The 16,053-nt window shown below is 46.2% G+C and overlaps 1 protein-coding gene across 1 annotated transcript in view; it reads right to left on the bottom strand.

The window, feature by feature from the left end:
• Arsg (arylsulfatase G) overlaps positions 1-7,072 on the bottom strand; it is a 66,935-nt gene extending 59,863 nt beyond the window's left edge. Inside the window, exon 1 of the mRNA XM_048367134.1 lies at positions 6,762-7,072. Coding sequence (XP_048223091.1) covers positions 6,762-6,979 — 218 coding nt within the window. The 5' untranslated portion in view covers positions 6,980-7,072. The remainder of the gene's footprint in view (positions 1-6,761) is intronic.
• Positions 7,073-16,053: the final 8,981 nt, after the last annotated feature.

The raw sequence follows: 16,053 nt of genomic DNA, 5'->3' as shown, positions 1-16,053 counted from the left end.
ACTGTGGATTATATATTTGTGTTCCCTAAAAATTCAGTCAGGAAGCTTTAACCACCAATGTGCTGGTGTTTGGAGGTAGAGTGATTGGAAGATAATTAGATTTAGAATGGGGTCATGAAAACTGAGTCTCCATGAAGGAAAAAAAAAAAAAAAAAGAGCACAGCTCTTTTTCTTTGCCTTATGAAAACAGAAGTGAGGGGAAATAAAAGCTTTCTAAATAACCAGGCCATGTTAGTTTATTAATTAACCCCTGCCAAATACAGGCTATACTAGGATTGGGGGGGGGGGGAGACTGTGCTAGGACTGTGCTAGGGGGTGGGTAAAAAATGCAGGATAGTTATGAAGACTGTACACTTTAGGGGAGGCTAATGGATGGGGACAGAGAGAACTTGCCAAAGAAGGTGACCATCTACAAGCCAGGAAAAGAGTCCTTACCAGAACCCACCCATGCTGACACCCCAATTATGGATTTCTACCTCCAGAAAGGTGAGAAATGTTCCTCATCCCATCTGTGGATTTGTTGTTACAGCTGCCTGAGCTGACTAATACCTTCGGCAGTGCCAAAAATACCTTGCTCGAATGTTATCCCTTCTACTCCCCGCGTAGTCTCTCCCTGGGCAGGATTAATGCCTCTCATCTCCTTGGGGAAGGCTAATCCCATCTCTCCAGCAAGACATGGCTCCCTTGCAGAATGGTCATTCTGTAAGGATGGGGTTTAGTGTTTCAAACTCCCAGTCTGAAGCACAGTGCTTCGGTGGGGCAGGACTGTTCTAATAATTTCTGTAGGAGAGAAACTCCGGTCATTGGATTAGATTGGAAAAAAACGTGTTGGCCCATTTTTCACCTAATCACTTAAGCTGATGCTCTGGGGGCTGAGTTGCTTCCCCACAGTGTGTTAAGGTTCACAGCTAAACTCTCACCTGCAATGTATCCCTTTATTTTCAGGTCTTTGGAAAGCCCTGACCATACACCTCTATCAACCCTCCCCCTCCAAAAAATGTACAGCCTTCAGAACTAACCTGTATATTGCACACACACACACACACACACACACACACCCCTCTACTCTCCCTTCCTGGCACTGGCTCCATTCCGCAGGGACTAATTAATAAGCTAACAAGGCCTTGTTATTGGAAAGGGCTCTTTGTTGTTGTTGTTGTTGTTTTCCCCAAAATCTATCAGGACAGGCTCAAGCCGGTTCACCAACAGGGGTCCTCATTAAAATCTGAAGGGCCAAAGCTGGCAATGCAAGGCCAGACAGTAATAAGAAAATCAGCACAAATTAAGACGGGGCCAGACAGAAACCAAAGCAACTTGCCATTGCATAAATTACACATATTAAGAGCCAGGGAAGAGGCTGATGGGAAAGATTGCCACTAACGAGCCCCGGAGTGCTAGAACACTGCAAAATTAAGTATGTCCGGCTTTCATATTCAGAGACTTTAAAAAAAAAATAGAGGATGATGCTTCATGTGGTAACTCTCTTAATTACTATGTGACCAGAATAAAAATGATTCTTCTTCTATTCATAATTTAAAGGTTTGGGAGCAGAAAGAGATTTTAAAATTCATTGGCCTTTTAACCAGGCACTGGTGACTCACCCCTATAATCAGAGCTACTCAGGAGGCTGAGATCTGAGGATCGTGGTTCAGGGCTAGTTCATGTTTAAAAAAAAAATTAAAAAGTCCAAGATATTTTTTTTTTGCCACTTCTGGGGCTTGAACTCAGGGCCTGAGCACTGTCCCTGGCTTCTTTTTGTTGTTGTTTTCCCCTCAAGGTTAGCACTCTACCACTTGAACCACAGTACCACTTCTGGCTTTATCTGTATATGTGATTCTGAGGAATCGAACCCAGGTCTTCATGTATGCGAGGCAAGCACTCTACCCCTAGGCCATATTCCCAGCCCAGTCCAAGAGATGATTATCTCCAATTAGCCAGCAAAAAGCCAGAAGTGGTGCAGTGCCAGTCTGAGTTAAAAAAAAAAAAAAAAAAAAAAAGCCAAGCAGGAGCAATGGGAATTCCAGTAAGACACGCAGGCAGCTTGGTGCCTCCGCACTAGTCATCTCTCTCCATCACTAGGACTGTAAGTGAACATCCAAGAGGATGTTACAGTGTGCCTGCCCTCTGTCTTTCCTGGAACATTCCATCAGCTGCAGCCCAAGTTCTTCAGTCTCCCTAGGTCTCCTACCTGCCTTTGGGACCAAGTCCAAAATATAAGCGTGCACAGGATGCTCTCCGTCAGCTGCCCACCCATTGGCCCAGCCTTGAGCCCTCCTGCAAGCCCCAAGAAAGCCAAACGAGGGTGAGCGAGGGTTTGGGTCGTGGATGTGCTGTCGGCATTTATGACAATGTCCAGGCAAGGTTAAGTGCAAGGGCCCTGGGATTTAGCAGAGTTCAAGCCCCAGTACCAGCACCCAAAATAAAGAAATAAAAAGGCTTTCTGTCCTTGCTCCTAGAGTATATGCATCAGAAAGCAAGGCCTCGCCAGTGGCCAGCAGAGTGCGTCGACCCAGTTCCTGCAGTCCTACAGATCATTGCAAACTCGCCCCAGACAGCAGAGTGGCTACAAAAAAAACAAGTGTCCCAAGAGGGCTGACACACACCTGCAAAAAAAAGCCAATGCTGAGAGCAGAAGTCAAGGCAGGTGTGGGGCCGAATGGACAGCTCAATTCATTCCTCTCTGAGGCCTCTTTTAGAGGCAGCCTCAAGCCCCTGGGAGCCGGTGACCTTTGAGTGGTGAATATTATCGATTTCTGACACGGTGCCTAGAGCTCCTAAGCCGCAGCTGCATTGGCATTGGCATGACTCAGCTGGGGGAGGGGGTGGGGGAGGAAGTGAGAGCAAGGTGCAAAGAGGAAACACTGCTAATCGATGCACGCAAATAATCACCAGGCACTGTCAGCTGCACTCTGAGCCTTCCCAGCACACACTTCACCTGAGTGGCGGGCAGAATGTGGACTTGGCTGGTTGAGACCAGCTCCCACCACTGGTTATTGATCTCTCCATGAGACTTTGGCTAGACATTTCTACTCCTGCCATGCCTCCATGGCTTACGGCAATTCCGCCTCACAATAAACCTGTCACGGAGGTTGGTTGCCCTTCCGGTCCCACTGAGCAAACTGAGACTCAGTAAAGTTAGATAACAAGTGTCACATAGCCAGCAAGAAACAGACCAGGCCAGTCCCCAGAGGCTCACACCTGTAATCCTAGCTACTTAGGAGGCTGAGATATGAGGATCACGATTCAAAGCCAGCCTGGGTAGAAGTCTGTGAAACTCAAGTGAGCAAAGAAGCTAAGAACAGTGCCTAGGACCTAAGATCAAACACCAGTACTGACAAAAAAAAAAAAAAGAGTCCATCCAAAGATGCTAGAAAAGACATCTTCTCCGGGCTGGGATGTAGCTAAGTGGCAAAGCGCTTGCCTAGCAAGTGCAACGTCCTGGGTTCAATCCCCAGTACCAAAAAAAGAAAACACAACAAAATACAGTTTAAAAAAAAACCCAACCAAAAAGACATCTTCTCCAGACACATCGAACCCCTACTTAGCAATGAGTTCACGTCTGAAAGCCATGGTTCCCTATCGGCCATGAGTAAGCAGGGGAGAGACGGGGCCTCACAGGAAGCCTGGCTTTCCTGTCAACAAGGCCCAGAACGCAAAGCTATCGACCTCAGGCCCAGACAGCTGTCCCTCTGGCCACTGTCACTGGCTCAGATGGGCAGAGTACATTCACAAAGGGGAGAGAAAAATAGGAGAGCCTACCAAACTGGGTTTGCTCCTGACCCCTTGGGCACCCCTTCTGCTCAGGATGATGTGCTCAAGGGGAGAATCTCTGGGCCAGCAATCTAAACCAGGATTCAGTAGATGGCCTGTCTCTCCCCTAACCTACTGACACAGAAAGGTCTTTCTGACAATGGGGTAAAGGCAATGAGGAATAAATCTCTCCCCAGGAAAGACTTGTGACTTGTGCGTGTGGTATTTGAGACATTTCATTTAGGACCATCAGCTCCTAGAGCACGACGGTTTTATGAGTTGGGGGTCTCACAAAGTACCCCAGACCAGCCTCAAATGTCAGAGCCTCCTGCCTCCATCTCCCAGGCTGGGTTTTTTTTTTTTTTTTGCCAGTCCTGGGCCTTGAACTCAGGGCCTGAGCACTGTCCCTGGCTTCTTTTTGCTCAAGGATAGCACTCTGCCACCTGAGCCACAGCGCCACCTCTGGCCATTTTCTATCTCTGAAGTCTGTATCTCTTGATGAACAGTTGTGTTCATTGCTCACCATGTGAGAGAACTTGTGCCTATGCTAAAAATATGAAAGGGTGGGAGATACCCATGGTACTTTGCTCTTTCTTTGGTGTCAATCATGGGACTTGAACTCAGAGCCTGGGCACTGCCCTTGAGCTTTTTGGCTCTACCACTTGAACCACAGTGCCATTTTTGGCTTTTTCTGAGCAGTTCATTGGAGATAAGCGTCTCATGGACTTTCCTGTCCAGGCTGGCTTCAAACCATGATCCTCAGGTCTCAGCTCTCTGGGTAGCTAGGATGACAAGCATGAGCCACCAGCACCCAGCTTGCACTTTCCTTCTTGGAGCTCAGAGAAAGAGGAGAGTTTTCTGTGTGAGTCTATGCTGCTTTTGTAACAAATTACAACTGGGCAACTGGAAACTACAGTGCAGAAAGCCGGAAGTCTGAATGAAGACATCAGCAGGGTTGGGGGAAATGGAGGCTGTTCTTGGCCTTCTCTCCAGTTTTTGGTGGTTGCTTCAGTCCTTGGAACAAACACATCCAATCCTACCTCTACTTCGCATTACTTTCTCCCTGTCTCTGTGTCCACCCTTCATCTGATAAGGACCTCAGTCACTCGATTTAGGTGTTTTGCCCTAAATTCATTATGATATCATCAAAATCCTTAACATTTATTTATTTGTTTTGTTTTTGGCCAGTCCTGGGCCTTGAACTCAGGGCCTAAGCACTGTCCCTGGCTTCTTTTTGCTCAAGGCTAGCACTCTGCCACTTGAGCCACAGCGCCACTTCTGGCCGTTTTCTATATATGTGGTGCTGGGGAATCAAACCCAGGGCTTCTTGTATAGGAGGCAAGCACTCTTGCCACTAGGCCATATTCCCAGCCCTTAACCTTTATTATTATTTTTTTTGCCAGTCCTGGGGCTTGAACTCAGGGCCCGAGCACTGTTCCTGGCTTCTTTGTGCTCAAGGCTAGCACTCTGCCACTTGAGCCACAGTGCCACTTCTAGCCTTTTCTATATATGTGCTGCTGAGGAATCGAACCCAGGGCTTCATGTATATGAGGCAAGCACTCTTGCCACTAGGCCATATTCCCAGCCCGCTTTAACACTTATTAAGACCGACTTTCCAAATGAGGTCACATTCTGATGTTCTGATCAATCTGATGGGGGAAGGGAGGCAGATTCACTGCATGACAGGCAAACAAGTTTGAAAACAATCACCCTGAGAAGCTGCAAGGTCAGGGTACACCTCAGGTGCCTGGGATACTGGCCCTGAGGAGCCCAAGGGGGCAGGGACTTAAGTAGTGAGCAGCAACCTGTGAAACAGGACAGTGCACGGGAAGTGCTCACCACCGAGGTGAGGCCCACCATGGGGAGAGGACTACGAAAGAGACCTGGGAGATGGAAGGTGGAGAAGAAACCCAGTTTGTGAGATCATTCAGGACTTAGGGCTACAAAATGCCTCCAAAGGCTGGGAAGCAGGAAAGTGATTCAAGAAAGTTCATCTTGGGTGAGGTGAGAAAAATGGCTAAAAGGGGTAGAGAAGCCAGATGTGGAGATCTTTCTACCCAGGTATGTCTTTTCCCCTCAGATTAGGGCTACAAGTGGCTGCAGCTGTATAGAGATTCTCCATGTGCTGTCCCAAGCAGCTAGAATGATTCCCCGGCCTAAACTGAGGCATGGAGTAATACAATGCAGACAGGATCCATACTAGCCCATCTGCTCCACAGTGGCCAGAAAAACAACATGAAAGTCAACTGGGCATGGTGATGCACGCCTGTAATCCCAGCACTCAAACGGCTGAGTTAAGAGGATCAAAAATGTCTCAAAGCAAAAAATTTTTAATGCAGATATTGGCCAGCTCTGATACTTGTTCTCCCTCTATGTGGGAAAAGCAGGGAGCTGTTCCAATGCAACTCTGCAGATGTGCAACCTCTCCTTTGTAGCAGTCATGGGAATGCTAACACCCTCACGCACCTAAACACAGACTCATATATGACTCAACTGTAAAATTCTTACTTTGCTTTTTTGAAAACAAAAAGAAAGGTATCCATGACTCAATTGTAATTCTGACATTCCTTTTAACCTGTCCCCTCTGCCAGAAAGTAACTTGAAGGCAACGATCTCTGTCTTTTTTTTTTTTTTTGCCTCTGTATTCCCAGCTTCTAATATATATGTACACTCCATATATGTTGGCTGGATGGCTTGGAGGGTGTGTGGGTAGGTAGGCAGATGGATGGATGTGGGGAGTAGATAGGATAGATGGGGTACCTAGGTGGATAGAAGGATGGACGGATAGATGAGTGAGTGGGTGAATGAACAGATGAATGGAGAAATGGGTGGGTGGATGAATGAGTGGATGTATGGATGGGTAAGTGGGTGGATAACAGATGATTTTCCTCATGCTGGCCAACTGGCTTTAAACGGAATGAATAAGAAATAAAATCAACATGCACGCACATGATTTAAGAACTGGGCAGAGACATCCACAGAGATGCGAGCTTGACATCTTCAACACTCACCTCATCCCTTGCGAAGCCATCTTATCCAGGTTGGCAGTGTCCTTGGTCTCGGCCCCATTTGCTCCCAGGTCACCCCATCCCATGTCATCAGCCAAAATGATCACTATATTTGGTTTCTGGCCCACTGTTTTCCCACTGATACCTAAGTCCACAAGAGGGTAAAGAAATCCAGAGAAGCTCACTCCCACCAACAAAACCTTCAGAAGAAGCCAGCTCATGCTGGTAAGCAGATTCCTTCTGTCTAGAGATCTTCCTCAGTGCGCTGTCTGCCCACTTGCAGTGCAGGAAGTCCCTGGGGAGCAGGTGCAGAGTGTGTGTGTGTGTGTGTGTGTGTGTGTGTGTGTGTGTGTGTGTGTGTGAGATGGATGACGGCAGGGGTAATGGTGCTACAGGGATGGGAGAGGCTATAGAAATGAGGACTCCATCTGAAACCCTAATCCCAGAGAGTCAGGAGACTGGTAACCCACTGTAAGTTCCTCTCTGTAGGAGATACTTCACAACTGCAGCTTAATACGATAGCCCGATGGCCCGTGCGTGCTACGATTACACGCCACCGTCAATGACTGCTCTTTGGCCACACAGCAAATCACCCCTCTGTCATCAAGGATGTTAAAAGTCACAACGCAGCCCTTGCATCTGTGTGAGACTCCATCTGGTGCCTGTCAGATACATTCTCCCATCTGAAGAACACCTGAATGTTCTGGACGCCGCAGTCAGCCCCAAATGAGTTTCTAAGTTCCAGATGGTTGAGGTTTCTGTCAGGTTTCCTGAAAGAACAAAAATTGACAAGAAAACAGTGTTAAAACTGCCAGTGCAGCTGTGTTTTACCCAGTAGCTTAGGAAATAATCATTTTTCCACGCCAACAGATGTTTTCCTTCTTATTTGAATATTTAACAGGCTCATCAGTTTCTTCCACCTGAAATGCCATGACAATAATATTTGCAATGCACCTCTAGTTACAGGGTCAGAAGTAATATGAGAGATGACTTCTCTCTACCCACGCACAAGGTAGATGGGATATGGAGGCCCAGTGTTCTTGGTGGGGAGAGAAGGACCAGCCCCCCCAACTCTGCTAAATCCCAGGGCAGCCCCCTCTTACCACCACGTGCCTCTGATTCACAAGAAATTCCCAAATTAATTGTGACCTGGTTAAACTCACTGAGAATTCTAGATGTTTAGATCATTAGGACTAAGACACAAGTCTTTGTAACATTCATGCTCTAACCTAACCATTTTCACATAAAATTCTTGATAGAGTCAGATGCCAGGGGCTCACACTTGTAATCCTAGCTACTCAGGAGATGGAGATCGGAGGAGCAGAGTTTGAAGCCAGCCCAGGCAGGAAAAGTCCAGGAGATTCTTATGTCCAATTAACTACCACAAAGCTGGACATGGAGCTGTGGCCCAAGTGGTAGAGTGCTAGCCATGACGCAAAAGCTCAGGGACAGTACCCAGGCCCTGAGTTCAAGCCTAAGACCAGAGCGTACACATGTCCTTTCCATCCCCCCACTCCTGATAGAAATTAATTTGGGGGGAAAAGAAGACATGTAGCAACAAAATTAATAATAGAGTCTAGGTGGTGGCGATGTGGCTATTCACTATAGAATACTTTCAACCTGCATGTTTGTAATTAAATGTAAAAAAAATTCAAAAAAATCCTGGAAATATGTCCCTTTACACCCTAATTATGTAATGTGTGTGCGTGTATGTGTGTGTGTGTCAGTCATAGGGCTTGAACTCTGTGCCTGGGGGCTGTCCCTGAGCTCTTTAGCTCAAGGCTAGAGCTCTACTACTTGAGGCACAGTGCCACTTCTGGTTTGCAGGTTAATTGGAGATAAGAGTTTCATGCACTTTCCTGCCCAGGCTGGCTTTGAACCCCGATCCTCAGATCTCAGCCTCCTGAGTAGCTAGGATTACAGGTATAAGGCACTGGCACCCAGTTAATTATGTAATTTTTTTCTTTTTTAAGACAAAGATCTCACTGTACAACCCAGGCAGTCCTGGGACTCGTTAGGTCGCCCAAGCTGGTCTCAAACTTGCCATCCTCCTGCCTCAGCCTACTGAGTACTGGGATTACATGTACAACCATGGTCAGCCAAATCATGAAATCTTTAGTGGGAAAATATAGGGCTAGAGATATAACAGAGATAGAGCATTTGCCTAGAATGTGTGAGATCCTGAGTTCCATCAGTAGCATTAGGGAGGGAGAAGGGAGAGAAGGGAAAAGGAGGAGGAAGAAGAAAAGAGAGGGAAGGAAAGGAGGAGAGGGAGAGGGAGGAGAAGAGAAAAGACAAGCCAGACTGTATATGAGGCTAGGGTTGGGATCTGTATGTCAATTAAGCTCCCAAGTGAGACCTACACTGTTAGTCCTTGGCTCATTCTTGGAGTAGGAAAGAGCTAGAAAACAAAAACCATCCTGACTCTGGCCTTAGATAAGACGGGTACAGGACAGACTAAGTAGAGATGACTCAGCTCCAACTGCCAAAGACCAAGGCAATCTATCACAGTAAGTTTTGTAAGCTGGGGTTAGACTTTCAGCTACCTGTTACAAATAGAGCTGGGGATGTCATTGTCCTAGTTCACTTCAAAGGTAGTGAAAAAACAGAGCTAAAATTCTAGACCAAATAAAAGCCTCCGTTAAACATGGAGAGGAACCAGTGTGTAATGGTAGTAGGCCTGGAGCTCTGTTCCCAGTCAGCCAGAGGATGGGGGTAGGCGGGAGTATGTAAATGAGGGGCAGATATTCCTTAATCAAAATAAAAGGAAGTCCAAGCAAACAGCCAAGATCTTCAGAAGTCCAATGAATCTGTTGTTCAAAAATGCAAATTCTTCCTCTTTCCAAACAGAGAGTGATTTCAAACTCAGTTCAGTGCATGAAGTCAATGTTTGATGACCTTGAGGCCCTGGACGATTTCTTTTTGGGGGGAAGTCTTTCTGGAAGTCTCTTGCACAAGGAGATTACTTAACAAATACTTGTTCACCTTAATTTCCAGCCTCATTCCACAGGCTCCTGAGCATTGAGCAATGGTCCTAGAATGCTTTTCATGTTAAAGCTGCTTAGCCTAGGAGTCCTGAAGAGACCTCATTCCTGGTCAATAATCCATTTAAGAATGACTCAAAGTACAAGAGTTCCAGGAGGGAAAAAAAAATCACTTCTGAAAGAAGCTGAAACAGAAGTACATATAGATTGTTTACTTCCACAGTTCCATGATACAAGGATTTTCAAAGGGAATCCTTAACACAGAACTTAAAATTTTCACAAGATGGAAATAAGCTAATTTACCCAGCACGCCAGATCTCTGGGGAGACATTTAATCCCTTCCCACTTTATAGATGTGTATGTGTGCGTGTGTGTGTCCTTAAGCTTGAACTCAGAGCCTGAGAGCTGTCTTTTCACTTCTTTTACTTAACGCAGGTAATCTAACACTTGAGTCATAGCTCCACTTCTGGCTTTTTCAGTCATTAACAGAGATCAGAGCCTCATGGACTTTCCTGCCTGGATTGGCTTCAAACTCTGATCCTCAGATCTCAGCCTCCTGAGTAGCTAGAATTACAGGCATGAGCCACCGGTGCCCAGCCTATAGTTACTTTTTTAGCTAAAAGGGAAAGTCAAACCAAATACCCAGCTGGGTGCTGGTGGCTCACGCCTGTAATCCTAGCTATTCAGGAGGCTGAGATCTGAGGATGAGGGTTCAAAGCTAGTCTGGGAAGGGAAAGTCTATGAGACTCTTATCTCCAATTAATCACCAGAAAACCGGAAATGGCACTGTGGCTCAAAGTGGTAGAGCACTAGCACTGAGCTGAAGAGCTTCAGGATAGCACCCAGGCCCTGAGTTCAAGTCCCACAACTGACAAAAACAAATAAACAAGGAACACTCAATGGATGGATTGAGCCTAGTTGTCCTAAAGAAACTGGTCCCACTTGCTGGCCCAGGACCTTATCTCACGTTACTTTCCCCATTTTCCCACAGCAGTCAGGGTAGGAGGGCAAAGCACTGGCAAGGAGCTCTCCACCCACCTAAGGAAAGCAAAGGAGCAGTCTTTGGGGAATTCATTCATTTCTCTTTCCACTGATGGGAGGAACTTGACTGCCAAACTCAATACCTCCCACAAAGAAGCCCTACTATTCCTATCTCTACATGGCTGGTGGGATAGATTCCTGGCGTGCCCAAATTCAACAGCTCCTCGTGCTTCTGTGATGCACAGGCAGGAATACAGCAATCAGTGGTTGTCTGTCAACCTCGTCCTCATTCCTATTCTCCGGTGCCCATTTTTGTTTTGTTGCTGTTGTTATGCTTGTTTTGACAGCACTTGTGTTTAAACTCAGGGCCTTTCACGTTCCGGGGAGGCACTTTACTACTTGAGCCATATCCTCAGCCCTCTCAGTTGAGCTTTTGACTTCACTCTCAGATGGAGATCCTCCTAGCCATACCTCCTAATTAGCTTGGATCACAGGTACTTACCACCAAACCCAGCTTATTGATCGAGATGAGGTCTCTTTAACTTCCTCCAGTCTAGCCTTGAACTGTGACCCTCTTAACCTCTGCCTTCCAAATAGCTGAGATCACAGATGTGAGCCATAATCATGCCAATCTCCATTTTATTCATGGACTTTTTGGACCCAGGGCCTCCCGTGTGTATGCTAAGCAGGTGCTATACTATTGACCTATATATATATATCCCTAGGCCCTTACCAAAATTTTAAGCAGGGCTGCCAGGTAGGCAGAAGGTTGATCTCCCATCCATTTCCTGACTAATGAGCAGGGAAATTAGCCCTGAAGGCTGCCAGCCAGGAGGATGAGGGTAAGATGACCGGGAGACCTGCTGGGCAGTGTCCTGGGGCTTCCTGAGCCCCTCAATCCATCACCTGACTCTGGCTCCCCATGGACCTCCCTGGGCCAAGCATCTTCCTAGAGACCCTTGAAAACAGCTGAAATAACAAGGAGGTTGGACAGACTTTTCTGGCAGAGGGCTTTGTTAGTTTCCCAGAGACAGCAGTTTCTGATGAGCTGAGGCCAGAAAAGACAAAGAAGCGGGGCGGGGGTGGGGGGGGGGTTCTCTTATTACAAAATTCTGTTATTTAACCTCAAAAAACCAGAACATGGGCTGTGTGCTGGCCAGGGCCTGGAGTCTCACAGAGGTGGGAGGGGGTGATGCCAGCAAGGGCCTTGGGTACTAGCTGCCCATCTGAGGTCTGACATGATTTTCCCCCCACAGATCTAGTCACTGGTCCAACAAATGCATACTGGCCCTTTAATCCAGGCACTGCACAAAGCCATGAATGAGACAAATGAAATCCCTGCCTCACACCAAATACTTTTTGTTTGGAAGGGTTGCAGAGGAGAAGTCAAACAAATAAAATGTGAGCGTGGCAGAGAAAATCAACGCAGGAAGGGGCCCAGGAGTGGACAGCTGAAGAGGATAGTCACTGCCCTATAGAAAGTAATACTAGAGACGTGTATGGAGCACCCGCTCCTCCCCACGGTAGGAGGTATCCATGTGGGAAGAAGATGGCATGCCAAGTGCAAAGGTCTAGCTCAGGTGAGAGGCAAAGGAAAGGCTGTGGAGGGAGAAAGAATGCTGGAGTCATAAAGCAAACAGGAGGCTTGTGCTGAGAAGGGAAATGGGAGGCAGCTCCCACAAAGGGACTAAGATCTGAATAACATTGTAGCAGAATCCCTGGGCTGCTCAGCAGAGATACTCACTCAAGGAAGCTTATTAAAGGGCGAAGCTGAGCTCAGCAGTGAGGAGGCCCTCCCAGCAGTCCAAATGAGTCCAGGTTAGCCACAGGGCTAGGGTGAAGTAAGCAGAATCCCCCTCCCTTTCAGTCACCACCCTGCGTTTACCACCCAGGGAGCCACACCTCCTGAAATCTTGCTTCATTCTAAGTCCAGGCACCCAGATAGCACCCCAGCCAGGACAAAGAGTTATTGCATGGTCCCTTTCTTCACCCCAAGTCAAGTAGGAGTCTGGCTCAACTTGGGAAGACTGATTTCTTAGAGAAGAGGTAAGACCCAATTTCATCTCAACCACGGATGCAAAGTAGACCCTTGACAGGATGCCCCCACACAAGCAGGAAAGAAATTCCACGGCCATCTTTAACATAGCATTATTACAGTGCACCAGTGGCTCACATCTGTAATCCTAGCTACTTAGGAGACTGATCTAGTGCTCAAGGTTCAAAGAAAGCCAGCTGGAGCAGAGAAGTCTGTGAGACTCTTATCTCTAACCACCAAAAAGCCAGAAGTGGAGGTGTGGCTCAAGTGGTAGAGCACCAGCCATGAGCAAAAGAAAGCCAAGCAAGAGTGCAAGACGCTGAGTTTCAAACCCCAATACTGGCAATAAAAACAAACAACAAAATCTTCAGCCTGATGGAGATAGGAGGACTGAGGATTCAAACCTAAGCTGGGACTATATAGAAAGTTCCAGGCTAGCCTGCACTGTACAGCAAGACTGTCTCAAAACAAAATAAAACAAATTTTTAGAAATCCTTTATTTGGGTTAGGTCTATAGCTCTGTAGAGGACTATCTACCTAGCATGCACAAGGCCCTGGGTTTGATCTTTAGCAGTATTAAAAAAAAAAAAAAAAAGGAGACAGAAGAACAGAGAAATGAGAAGGGGGAGGGGCTTCATTCTTCCATTTATTTAAGCATGGAGACCTCATCGCTTTAAGCTTGGAAATCTCAAGCAAGAACCCGCGGTCAGGAACATCTCTTCTGGGAGCCCAGAGATGCCAGGAAGGCCATCCACAGGGAAGGGCAGAGGACATCCTGTCTACTTTTAGGCCAAGACCGCCTGTTGAGATTGTCACAGAAGGAAACCATGTAGCACAAGCCAATCCAGGAGAGCCAAGGTGGCCTCATGCCATGCAGCTAAAAGCTCAGGAGCCCTGTGAACATTATAACTGGGTCGTGCAACACAGATCAGAAAAACAGAGAGCAGCTACACTGCCGAAGGCCAGCTTTGCTCTGCAACTCTCTCCTGTACTTGAAAATTCCTGACTGGCATGGGTAGGGGGAAGGGCTGTCAGCTACCTGAAATCATGTCAGAAACTTGCTTGTCAACCGTTGTTGTTGTTGATTTTGTTTTTCAAGACAGGATCTCACAATGTAGCTCAGACACAAACTGATGATCCTTCTGTCTCTGCAGAGCACTGGGATTATAGCTATCTATCAACACCCTTGGCCTCCTTGTTACTTTTCCCCTCCTACAATAGTTTTTTACTTACACTATATTTTTCCTACTATATATTTATAAGTAAAATGGCTCTATGGCTTTATCACAAGGAAGCCCCCTTGTACTATTAATGTAAGCTAATAAAGAATAATATAAATGTACTTTCTGGACTGTAGTTCTAGAAGAGATCCAGTTCATTTTTGTTGTTGTTTTCTAGTAGACTTGACAATTACTTTTTTTTTCCTTGTTGCAGTACTGAGGTTTGAACTCGGAGCTTGTGTATGCTAGACAGCTGTTGTACATCGGAGTCACTTCTCCAACTCATGTTCATACTTTTCTTTTTCATACTTCTGGCCTAGTTCCATACCTAGGCCCTAGAATCTTCTGAGTAAGTGGAGTGACAGGTACATTCTACCACACCTGTTAGTTGAGAGAGGATCTTGAGAATCTAATACTGAGGCTGGCCTCCAACTAAATCCTCTCAATCTCAGTCTTCCAAGTGAGAGACTAGAGGCCAGGCCAGAGCCATTGGTACCAGACACTTCTTACATCTTATCTTCCTTCTTGTGCTGTTAATTAATCTCAGTATTTTGTTTTGTTTTTGCCAGTCCTGGGGCTTGAACTCAGGGTCTGAGCACTATCCCTGGCTTCTTCTTTTTTTTTTTTTCCGCTCAAGGTTAGCACTCTACCACTTGAGCCACAGCACCACTTCTGGCTTTTTCTATATATGTGGTGCTGAGGAATCAAACCCAGGGCTTCATGAATATGAGGCGAGCACTTTACCACTAGGCCATATTCCCAGCCCCATAATCTCATATATATATATATATATCACTTTTGTATGAGAAGAGGGAAATTTTAAGCAAATTTTCTATACTATCTTCTGTATATGTGTATAAGCATCCTTGCTCTAGATTCATTCCACCTCTCCAAGGAAATGTGTTAGATTCTGTTATAGAATGAAGGTTTTGGTTACCACTAAAACTTCTGTCAAGCCCTAATTCCCAGTGTGATGGAATTTGGAGAAGGCTTGTGAGAGGCAATTAGGCTTAAAGGAGACCATGGGAGGAGGGGCTGCTCATGGGAGAATGAAGAGATGGAAGAGCTTTGTTTTCTCTCTACCAAGTGAGCAGGCCATCAGCGGGCCAGGAAGATCCCTTGTCAGGAACCAGATGAGCCTGAGTGATGTCTTTATCTGAGATTCCCAGCTTCCAGAACAGAGAAACACATTGCTGTTGTTTCCAACCCTTCCCCCTACTCTCTAGGATCAAATCCTGGCATCTTGAGCACACTAAGCCCACTTCTTGCCAAGGTTTTATCTAAGAACATCTGAGGTTGGGGGAGGGGGGGACCAGTGCTACCCTATAATTTGGGCAAAGGATGTGGAATTTGATGAAGCCGTTACTTTGGCAAATGTGTCTTTTGGAGAGTTAATCTAGGAAATGTGTTTGACCCATGTCAAGAAAAAGATGTCTTGATTACCTCATTTACCTACAAGCTTCCATGGTAAATAAACATCCTCTACCTGAAATGCTTCATAGGAATCCAATAATCCAACACAAATTCTCAGTAAATGCTCGGATATACTGGCTATTGTTATTCTATCTTTCCACTTTATTTTTTTAAAGGGATAACTTTTTTGTGTGTTTGCTGGTCTTGGAGCTTGAACTCAGGGCCTTGGCACTGTCCCTTAGCTTTTTGCCACTTGAGCCCCCAGCAACACTTCTGGCTCTTTGGTGATTTATTGGAGAAAAGCATTTCTCTCACAGTTTCCAATCCAGGGTTGGCTTCCAATAGTGATCCTTAGACCTCAGCCTACTGAGTAGCTAGGATTACTGGTGCCCAGCAAGAGATAACAAAGATGAGAATGCTCTGAGAAAGCACCAGGCAAGCCTCACTGAAATGTATATTCAACAAAACCTTTCTGAGTGTGGATGGTGAAATCCTAGCTCACTGTAGGTAACGGCAGGGAAATGATAGTCAGAACACTCTGCTACTGGATTCTGAGGCCAGAGAAGGAAGAACTTACAAACACCTCGTACTTACAAAACACCAGCTTCAGAAAGTCAAGTGCTATTCTGGTTTGTATTTTCAAAGTTCCTAACTTGGGTCAG

The sequence above is a fragment of the Perognathus longimembris genome, chromosome 17, assembly GCF_023159225.1.
Source record: "Perognathus longimembris pacificus isolate PPM17 chromosome 17, ASM2315922v1, whole genome shotgun sequence".
In the NCBI taxonomy this organism is placed as follows: domain Eukaryota; kingdom Metazoa; phylum Chordata; class Mammalia; order Rodentia; family Heteromyidae; genus Perognathus; species Perognathus longimembris.
Note: the sequence above shows the minus strand (reverse complement) of the source record. Positions and strands in the feature narration are given on the sequence as shown.